Source organism: Physeter macrocephalus, chromosome 4, assembly GCF_002837175.3.
Source record: "Physeter macrocephalus isolate SW-GA chromosome 4, ASM283717v5, whole genome shotgun sequence".
In the NCBI taxonomy this organism is placed as follows: Eukaryota; Metazoa; Chordata; class Mammalia; order Artiodactyla; family Physeteridae; genus Physeter; species Physeter macrocephalus.
In genome coordinates, this window is record NC_041217.1 from 95782036 (window position 1) to 95793484 (window position 11449).

Here is an 11449-nt window from a genome sequence, read left to right on the forward strand (position 1 = left end):
TTTTCATGAGTAATCTATGTATGATTATTAAGAACAAATGAATTGGGCTTCCCTGGTGGCACAGTGGTTGAGAGTCCACCTGCCAATGCAGGGGACATGGGTTTGAGCCCTGGTCCAGGAAGATCCCACATGCCACGGAGCAACTAAGCCCGCGGGCCACAACTACTGAGCCCACATGCCACAACTAGTGAAGCCCGCGCGCCTAGAGCCCATGCTCCGCCACAAGAGAAGCCATCGCAATGAGAAGCTCGCATGCCCCAATGAAGAATAGCCACCGCTCACCACAACTAGAGAAAGCCCGCGCGCAGCAACGAAGACCCAACGCAGCCAAAAATAAATGATTAAAAAAAAAAAGAACAAATGAACTAAGTAGATGTAAATGAGATAAGATTTTTTAGGTGAACTTTTTAACAATAATTATTTTATTATATGTCTACGTAATTTCCTAAATATCTTTGGTAATTTACACCCTTTGAGTTTTGCTAAGTTAAATTAAATGATTGAAATTCATTGAATGTCTAGATCATTTCCAAATAAAATAAGATACTAAAACATTAATTGCCAAACAAGTCTAAGTTTACCTACTTTTGACCTCTTATTAGAGAGACTAAGTATGTTTGGGTCTATTAGTAAATATGTTTTGTGCTTTACTGAAAGCTTGTACTATGAAGTAGTGTATGTTTCTAGAAATTATAAAATGTATTTATAAGTTTGCCAAGACACAACATTTTAATACAGTTCACAATTGTTTACTTCTTTATTTTCACTAAAAAATTAAGATTTCAAAGGATTAAGAATTCTAACTAATATATGTGGTCAAAACCACCAGTGTAATAATAGAAATAGGATGTGTTTTTGAGTAAGAAAATGTATAAGGTATGGAGATGTTTTTGTTAAAGAAATAGAAAGTGATTTTATCCTTAAGCTGGTTATTTCTAAATGGGAAGGAAAACAAGGGACAAACTAAAATGGGCATAAAAAGTTGTAAATATTTGTGAAAAAGGAATCTTTAGAAAGGAATTTTTTTAAATTAATTAATTAATTTATTTATTTTTGGCTGTGTTGGGTCTTCGTTTCTGTGTGAGGGCTTTCTCTAGTTGCGGCAAGAGGGGGCCACTCTTCATTGCGGTGCGCGGGCCTTTCACTGTCGCAGCCTCTCTTGTTGCGGGGCACAGGCTCCAGATGCGCAGGCTCAGTAGTTGTGGCTCACGGGCCTACTTGCTCCGCGACATGTGGTATCTTCCCAGACCAGGGCTCGAACCAGTGTCCCCTGCATTGGTAGGCAGATTCTCAACCACTGCGCCACCAGGGAAGCCCCTAGAAAGGAATTTTATGTGTTGTCAGGACTGAATAAGATTGCAACGAATTTAATTAAGTAAATAAGTTTTAATGTCGAAAGTAAACTGGTGCAAAATAGAATTTTGTTTTTTCCTCTGTTAAAAGAACAAAGTTGGGTTTTTTTTTCTTTTTTTTTTCCTATTGGTCTGCTCTTGACAATAAGAGATTATGAAAAATTTTTCTTTACCATTAAGTAATCTGCCTAGGGGAAGAAAAAAAAATCTTATGTCTTGTCAAAATAATCACTTATGTTCTATGTTGTCTTTATCAGTTCTTTGATTACTTAAGTAAACCAAATCCTCTCAGTATTAAAAGAGATAAGTTTTGCTCTGGACTATGTAACCTTCTATATTTGCCTATGAAGTCTTTATTATTTTGGTTAAATATATGACTAAGCATTGTTTCACAGTGATCTATTTGACTGTTTTAAGACCTTTTTGATATTTTTGACAAAATTCCCCAAAATCAAATTCTAAATGAGTCTTTTTGACTTAGAACTAACTTTGAGATATAAGGTATTTCAGAGGGCCCCTGAAATATCTCAAAGATTTGTTCTCTCTCCTTATAAAAATATAGTAAATTAATTAGGTGCATTTGATATGTTAAATTACCTAGGAAGCATTGTCAAGAAATAATGTTAAGCCTTCTTTATGTTGAGTCTGTATAGGTATGTAATATAGGTGTTCCAGAAACTATGTGAAATTCCTGAAAGTCTTATATGTCTTGGCATAAAATGTTGTTTGTCATCAAAATTGAGGCTCACACTAAAAGGACTGAACCTAAGAATCAGGGAAATGCTTTGACTTTCATGCACAGGCAGCAACAACAGAATCTGTAAAGATTGTGGCACATGTAGATGAAGTCTATTCTGCTTCTGCAAAAAAATATTGATCCCTTATTGCCCAACTTTTGCCATCCTGATGGCCTTATAACATGGCAACAGTCTGCTCCTGAATCAGAGAAATTAAGATGGATAAACAAGAGCTGTAAATTAAACAACGGTCAGGGCTATAGGAAACCCAAGATGGCTGCTTTGTTCTTCCAGCTTCCTGACAAACCTCGTTTTTTGTTTTTGTTTTTTTGTTTTTGTTTTGCATTCCTTCACCCACCATAGTGCGTTTAAGATGACTCAAGTTGTAAGTCGACATTGGCGGGAAGACTTCTATAAAATTGCAAAAACAGTCTACCAACAATGCCTGACCTGTCAGGTCCATAATCCTGGAGAAAAAAACAACTATTTTTGTCCCCAGAGGCCTCAGACCTCTTCCCTCTGGACCCTTTGAACACCTGCACTGGCTTTCATTCAACTGATACTTAGTATGGGTTATCAAAACATACTTATTATGATGTGTATGTTTTCCAGATGGGTTAAAGCCTCCCCTTGCTGCAAGTCCGATGCCCTCATAATAGCAAAAAAATGGAAAAATGTTTCCTACTTGGGTATACCTTCAACAACCTTCAGTGATCAAGACATTGACTTCACTAGGCAATTCATAAGAGCCTTAACAAAAACCTTGCAAACTTCCTGGAATTATCACCGTCCCTATCACCCTCAGTCATCAGGCAAGGTTGACAGATCTAATGGAAAAACTGGACTCAAGCAGAACAAGGATTAATTACATAGGATGGAATGCTGATGAATATGATTATAATTTTTATGACTTTTTGCCTCAAATATTACTTTTTAAAAATCTTTTGTTTTCTAGATACAAGGAATTTTTTTAAGACTTATAGCACCTTAGTAAATTATACCTTTGTAAGCAGAATTGAAACATTTATCTTTTTCTCCATACCTGATCACTTCAGAATTCAGAAACTCTCAGTAAGTATTATTTTCTTGGCAATATAGTTATTGCATAAGTTCACTAAGAATCTGTTCTCCTTATAAAAAGACACAATTGGAAACATTTAGTTATATTACCAAGGCTTTGACTAGACTGTCATATATGAAACTCAGACATGTAGACTCAGATATGACCAGACAGTTTGAAGGAACTAAGGTTGAGCCAATTTAGCTTTATTGGAGCCAATAAAGTCCCTTGGAAAATTAGCCTGGTACCTTACTTACAGGATTCCCGGCAGCCTTACCAGGTGAGTAAGGAAGGTCACTTCCTGGCAGGTGCAGGAACCTCAGGATATTTTGGGGACCTCAAGAAGAGAGAAATTCACCCAAATCCATAGGTATTATAGGTGAGTCTGATGATGAGTCTTTGGTGTGGTTTCCAGGCCTTGAGAAGCATTTAAAGTTCAATCTGGAAATTCATTATGAAAAGTTCAAGGAGAGCAGATTTAAAAGAGCCCATATGGGGACTTTGCTGGTGGTGCAGTGGTTAAGAATCTGCCTGCCAATGCAGGGGACATGGGTTCGATCCCTGGTCCAGGAGGATCCCACCCCTGGTCCAGGAGGATCCCACATGCCACGGAGCAACTAAGCCCATGTGCCACAACTACTGAGCCTGCGCTCTAGAGCCGCGAGCCTCAACTACTGAGCCCGCGAGCCACAACTACTGAGCCCACGTGCCGTAACTACTGAAGCCTTCGCGCCTAGAGCCCAGGCTCTGCAACAAGAGAAGCCAACACAATGAGAAGCCTGCGCACCGCAATGAAGAGTAGCCCCTGCTCACTGCAGCTAAAGAAAGCCCATGCGTAGCAACGAAGACCCAATGCAGCCAAACATTTAAAAAAATTAAAAATAATTAAAAGTAACAAAAGAGCCTATATGGCCAACTGCTATTCTTGCTGGACTTATATACATAATCAGACCAAGTTTATCAAATCTAAACTTATTTTGCAAACAAATCAGTCTTAGTTTGGCTATCTTTGATAGAAATGAGGGTGATTTTAGAGAGAAAAATTATGTTTCAATAGAAACTATAATACACACTTGTGGATATTAGATTCTAGTGCTATTAATATTCCTTGAGGTTTTGTTATTTCCTGAAAACTGGACTGGATCCTGAATTTTTCTAGTTTCCTCCAAAATCTGGCTACAACTCTCTAACATTTCCAGTCTTCTCCCATCCTTTTGATTTGGAATCATCGAGAACTAAAACTGCCTTTTTTCTGAAATCCTGCAAACTGCAGCTAGATGGCTTGATATAAACTTCAGAGAAATTACCACAAACAGCTCACATTTAAACAATCCTTGTGCCTGTTTCTGTATGAGTCTCTCAGAAAGTTCACCTGAACACCCAATGACATCATCAGAGACATTTCAAACTGCAAAAGATGCATGACACTGATATCTAGAAATCTTTCTGACTGACTGCCCTCTGGGCTCAGAAACGCTTATAATCTGCTCCAATCATTAACCATTGTTTTTTCTTTTGTTTCCATATAAATGCCTCTTATTAGAGGCCTGATTGTTTGTGCCACAGGACTAGCTTTGGGAGCCCATCTGCAACACTGCCTCCTGAAATGAGATATAAGTGTTTAACTGAACTGACCTCAGAACTAAGAAAATTATTCAGTGAAATGGAGGACTTTACTAACACTTTCTCTCTCTCTGCAGTCAGCAGCTCAGCTTTAATATGTGAGTCTTCCAGGGATGTTTCAGAGGAGGGAACTGTTGTGGCCCAGGGTAGGCTGTCCCAAAATGTGCTTCAGTGGCATATTGACTTTTTGAATTAAAGTTACTTAATAAATCTCTCATGTGAAAGGTGCACTCCCTGTATCTGGAGATAGAAGAACACCCTTAATAAGCCAGATATAAATTTTGGGGCTGAGAAGCTTGTATAAAAAACCTTGTTACTTCTTTAATTCACTACCCCAATCCCTAACTCTATTTAGATGCTGCACTCATTGGGCACCCTAAACCTAAGTTTTTTTGTCCTATCAATTCCTCACAAATTTGTTTTCTGTTTTGTCTAAAAAGTATAAAAGCTGTCTGCTCTGGCCACTTCTTAGTTCTCATTTTTATGAGGCCTCCATGCTCATGAATTAAAATTTTTCTTTTTCTCCTGTTAATCTGTCTTGTGTCAATGTTATTATTAGGTCAGCCACAAGAACTCAAGAGGGTTAGAAGGGAAACTTCCCCCTCCCTGACAATAAAGACCCGAGATCCCTACAATTAAGGAGAAATGAGGAGGAGATAATTATCTGCATAAGTTATATTTACAACTGTTTTGTAAAAATAAAAGAACTGTTTTCTTTTACATATAAATCTCTGAGTCATAAACATGAAAGTCATGGTGGACCTCAAGTTTCTTCACATTTATTATTCAAAAACACTAACTTTGACTAGAAATGACATGCCAGAGCAATTTGTGATCATTTTGAGGTGAAAACAAGCAGACAAACAACCCCCCTCCAAACATCCAGGATCTTTTTCTTTTCTCCCAGCACCAAACAGAAATTTATGGTAACTTAATTCACCATCTACAACTTGTTTGATAAGACTTAAAATGCCAGGTTAAGACTGGCATTTTCCTGACTTCATCCAGGAAAAAAAGGACCAAGGTTATGGATCTCTCTTCTTAACAGTAAACTGTCATATTTTAAGTACAATCATGTCTCATGTTTCTAAAATATTCTCCAGACACATGTTCCCTGAAAGTCTCTGAGTTGAATAGGAGAGATTCTCTTCCACAATTGTCTGTGAACAAAATATGAAATGATTGAGTTACTTTGTTAACTAAAGGGAAAAGATTAAACTGATAAAGGTCATCAAAATGCTGAGACATTTTAAAGAATCCTGAGAATGCAGAGCTTGCCTTTCAGCCTCTCCAACTTCTAATATTTTGCAATAAGGAAGTGTCTCCCATCTTACTCAATTTCCTACCTACCCTTAACTACAGGAAAGTATTTGAAGGCAGTGGGAATGTCATGTTCCTGACCCAAATCGGCTGCATAGTGTAAAAAACAAAAATTCAACTGAGTAAATTCAAGAATCAAATTGGTTTTATTAAATGATTCATGAATCGGGCAGCACCCCATCTAGCAATAGAAGGGAGCTCCTCTAAGCTGTAAAAAAGGAAAGTTTTTAAAGGTGGAAGGGCTGTGAGAAAAGGAGGTTATTAGCAAAGAATGCATTGTTTCAGGCAAGGTCACACTCCTAAAGGGAACCAGAGGGCCTGTAGGTATTACCTCCCTCAATGCCAACCGGCTAATTCTAGGCTGACTGGTTAAAGGTTTCACTTCTGGGAAGGTGAGACTGCAATTATGTTAGGTAATAAACTGGTTTGGTGACGGTGAAGTGGGCTTAACACAAGTGACTCCATTTAGGGTATGTTGTTTCTTCTTAACAATAGAAAAACCTCATCTCTTAATAGGAGGCATTGTTATCCAAAGAGGCTTTATGCAAAAGTGTTTTTTTTTTCTCCCATACCATTACTAAACTGAAATTAAAATCTCTTTATTGGTTGGAAAAAAACCCACAACTTTAATTTTCTCATGACTTAAAACTTCAGCCTTATCTATTGTTGAGATAACATGTATTTAATTTGGGGTTTCAGCCTTAGTCCCTTTTTTTCCTAGCTTTATTCAGATATAATTGACATATTTATTTAAAGGTGAACAACAACATGATGATTTGCTATACATATATATTGACAAATGATTACCACAATATGGGATTTCTTTCCTATAAAGTTCCATGAATGAACTTACTGATAAAGAGACTGATGACAATTGGAAAAATTACCAGGACATCGTGAATGAAAAATGTGAAGAATTCATAATTTCAGAGCAGACTTTGATAATTGGTACTGTCTCTTACTGAATGATTTATTTTAAAAAGTCATCTCAGGAGATTGGAATTAACAGATACACACTATATATAAAATAGATAACTAACAAAGACCTACTGTATAGCACAGGAAACTCTACTCAATATTCTGTAATAACCTATATGGGAAAAGAATCTGAAAAAGAATATATATATAACTTATTCACTTTGCTGTACACCTGAAACTAACACAACATTGCAAATCAGCTATACTCCAATAAAAATAAATAAATAAATAAATAATTCTGTTCACCGCCCCCCCCCTCCCCGCCAAAAAGCCATCTCATTTCTTTTAGAATTGGTCAATTCTTCTCAAAGAGAAATATCACCTATCCCATTAGATTACTGGGAAGTTTGGGGATATTTGGAAAGGCTTATGTAAAGGGTAACAAGGCAGAGCAGATATAATTATGTTCAATATCAATCCAAAAAGGAAGGCAAAGTTTCATTTATGAGAAGGGAAAAAAAGCCCCTGTCTTAGTATAATTTATATTAGGGTTAAACTTACTATCAAGTTAGATTCATTATGAAATTTAAAGCGAACATACATGCCCTGATTTCAGCTGGCAAAGTCCTGAGTTAGCTAAAAGTGTTGGTTCCCCCAACGGGAGAGAACTGTTCAACCGCATCTGTCAGAGCAGTGGGGGTGACTCAGAGACATAAGGTGAGCACACTGTCCTCTGTTGGCACTTGCTCAAGCTTGCTCAGCTCCAAGTGGAGCTCAGCACTCAGCAAAACAGGCCCTTGATGGGGTGCACTTCTGATTGTCTACCGCATTCCCGTACCTTCACTTAGCTTGCAGAATGGCTCTTGGAGGGACTTCTTAAAATTAATCATAGGGACTTCCCTGGTGGCACAGTGGTTAAGAATCCGCCTGCCATTGCAGGTCCGGGAAGATCCCACATGCCGCGGAGCAACTAAGCCCATGCACCACAACTGCTGAGCCTGCGCTCTAGAGCCTGCGAGCCACGGCTACTGAGCCCGTGCACCACAAACTGAAGCCCGTGCTCTGCACCAAAAGAAGCCACCGCAATGAGAAAGCCCGCGGGCAGCAATGAAGACCCAACGCAGCCAAAAATAATAAGTAAATAAATAAATAAATAAATAATCATAAGTTTAAGAATTTTTAAAAAAGCTTAATTGTACCTAAGTTTTCAAAGATGACTTTTTGTCACATTCTAGAAATAATGATTAGAAGTTTTTTAATTGGAAAATTCTCTTCAGAATACAAGAAGAATTACCATGTTCCCTAGAAGTCAAATACTTTAAATAAATGTTGATATCATTTTGATGTGAATTCTAATTTCTTGAATTCCCCGACCTCGCCACTATAGGGTCAATTTTATATCTTGGTCCAAATGACTGGAGAGCCCCGTGTTGTCACAAAATGGCAATGGCAGCACTTATATCAGGCTTGTCCCCCAGAGGCACCCAGCTCTTGTCTTACACCGTGGAGACACAGGAAGAAGAGTGCTGAGCTGGGTATCAGGATACTTACATCCAAAAATCTGTGTAACACTTAGGCTCTAATTTTGTTTTTATAAGTGTGTAAAATGATGTGTGTGAGAGACAGAGAGAAAAGAGAAAGAGAGAAAATGATTATAGATTAAAAGATTTGGGATATGCTAGAAGCCTATAAAACAATCAAGCTCATTATTTAAATATAATTAGGATAAACACAGGTTTACTGATCAAACTGAGTAATAATTCTGAAAGGATACATTTCGCTAAATTAAAAAAAAATGGACTACTTCACCAGCAGATAGTGAACCTTTAAAACCTGAAGTAGTAAATCACAAAATATAATTTAATTACTATTGAAATAATACAAGGGCTCTGTAACAGGTTTTAACAGTAGGGCTGGGGGACATTTTATTGAACTTTAACCTACAGACAGAATACTGCACAAATCGTAATTGTGCAGCTCAAGGATTTTCTACAAACTGACCTTATACGTATAAACAGCAGCTGATCAGGACACAAAACATTGCCAATGCCCAGAAGCCTTTCTCATGCCCCTTTCTAAGCACTGCACCCCCTACACAAGGAAAACCACCATCCTGACTTCCAACAGCATGATTAGTTTTGTTCATTTGCATATTTTATGTAAATGAAGTCATCTAATGTGTACTCTACTGCATCTGACTCAACACTATTTGTGAGATTTATCTTCCTAGTTGCTCTAGCTGTAGTTCATTCTTCTCACTGCTGTATATTCCACTGTGCAAAGGCACCAGAATTTATCTATTTTCTGTTGATGAGCATTTGGGAAGTCTCAAGTTTGGTCTATCATAAACTGTGTTTCTTTGAACATTCTTGTGTACGTCTTCTGTTGAACATATGAACACGTTTCTCTTAGGTGTATACCCAAAATGGAACTGTTGGTATGTTTAAGCTCATTAGGCAATGCCAAATAGTTTTCCAAAGCAGTTGTGCCAGTTCGCACCCCTATAAGCAGTGTATGAGAGTTCCAGCCACTCCATATCCATGCCAGTACTTGGTATTTTCTTTTTTTGTTTTAGCCATTCTGGTGGGTGTAGTTGATTTGTATTTATTTTAGTTTGCTTTTCAAGGCCTTAACCTGTATCTAATCTTATCATAATGTATCCCAGAACAAACTGTGTTGGCCACATTCCTCAAATGTACCACACTCACTCTCACCTCCATCCCTCTCCTCATTATAGAAGACTGTTTAGGCCTGTCCAAGCCCCACTATTTCCAAATCCCAATTTTTAGTGCACCTCTTCAATAAAGAACTACAAGTTCAATGTGAGCTAGAAAGCTTACCTTTTTCGTACGTATATCAGATTGCGAGTTGTAGGTCCTGGGAGATAGAATAACATATTTGTTTAGCTGTGATGTCATATTTCAGTTCAGTTGTGGATGTTTCTTAGCCACTGTGTTCCTCTTTTGTCAGTCCTGACGAAACGAAATTTAGTCATTAATTTATTGAGCATATGCTGTATGTGAGGCTAGAATATTCAAGGGTGAACAAGACTCATGGAAATTTCTTCTTGCAGGGGAAACCTCCAAACCCCCATAATAATTCTCAAAAGGTTTCATGAAATAAAGGTCATACACTAGAACCAAAAAATTAAAAGTATTCAATATGTTAAGGTGCCATATTTTGAGGTAGTGTGTCCTGAACCCCATCACAGTGTTCTAGGCACTGAGCTCCATTCTTCATGCTGTTTTCAGGTTAGAAATGTCTATCTAGCAGGGGAACTATTTTAATTAAATAATGACTAATGTAGAATTGGAACTATTTAAATGCTGCAAAGAAATTTCACAGAGTTCAATGAGAGAGTATAATAAGGAAATCTGGTCTATAGGACCAGGAAAGGCCCATTTAATAATGAAAAAGATGTAGAATACAGAATAATTTTTTTAAAAGTTAAAGTATATACATGCTATATTGAATGAGGCTATGAGTTTTCTAAGCAGGGTTTGAATTTGTAATTAGTATATAAAATGAATTAGTGATTTTCTTAAGCATCTTTCTTTTTATAAATAGCACAGAACTCAGGTTTTGCTCATTTATAGTGGTTAAAATTTTCAAATGACTGGTTATAATATTCCAAAATTTGGCAGTGACTTGGAAGTTTTCAATTTTTACAGAAATAGATGACATGGTCTTTGACAACTGCATATGATAAATATTGGTGAGAGAAAATGTTTTACCTTTTTTTTTGGGCTTTCATCAGGAACTGAAACATAGAATCATGTTGAACAGCCCATCTCAACATGCTTCACTTAAGTAACCCAAATGTCACTTACCCACTTTCCTTCTCTCTCAGTTGTTAAAGCTCATCATTACCTTCCTTCTTAAAAGACTTTGTGTACAAGAGAATATCTCTTGTATTACTTCCCAGACAACTATCATTAGGAGTAACCATTTACTGGAAGATGAATCAATACTAGCACAAGAGGTATACTAACTGTTAAAAGAAAGAAAGGGTAGAAAATTCAGCTAATTAAACCATTTGGTAAGCAAAGTCAGAAATGCTAAGAGCTTATTTTTATAATTTCTAAGCATAAATAACTGTGCACTACATTTACAAATAATTTTTTGTTCATTATTTCCCTTTAACTGCATATTTTACTCTAGATAGAATGAGATTTAATGTAATATTCCGAAGAAATATATATGTCACTAAAAATTACTAAAGAAAGATAATTACACAATCCTCAGGTCCTACTTTTAACTAAATAAAGATTCAGATATCTTTTTTTTTTTTTTTTTTTTTTTTTTCTGCAGTACGCGGGCCTCTCACTGTTGTGGTCTTTCCGGTTTGGGAGCAAAGGCTCCGGACGCGCAGGCCCAGCGGCCATGGCTCACGGGCCCAGCCGCTCCGCGGCATGTGGGATCCTCCCGGACCGGGGCAC

At 37.3% G+C, this 11449-nt stretch overlaps 1 protein-coding gene across 2 annotated transcripts in view; it reads right to left on the reverse strand.

Moving 5' to 3' along the window:
* SLC35A3 (solute carrier family 35 member A3) overlaps window positions 1-10160 on the reverse strand; it is a 67212-nt gene extending 57052 nt beyond the window's left edge. The window contains exon 1 of one of the 2 annotated variants that reach the window (XM_055084426.1): window positions 9851-10156. In XM_055084426.1, the coding sequence (XP_054940401.1) occupies window positions 9851-9928 (78 nt within the window). In that variant the 5' untranslated portion in view covers window positions 9929-10156. Of the gene's footprint in view, window positions 1-9850 lie in introns of both variants that reach the window. The other variant, XM_055084427.1, reaches the window with a different exon arrangement.
* Window positions 10161-11449: the final 1289 nt, after the last annotated feature.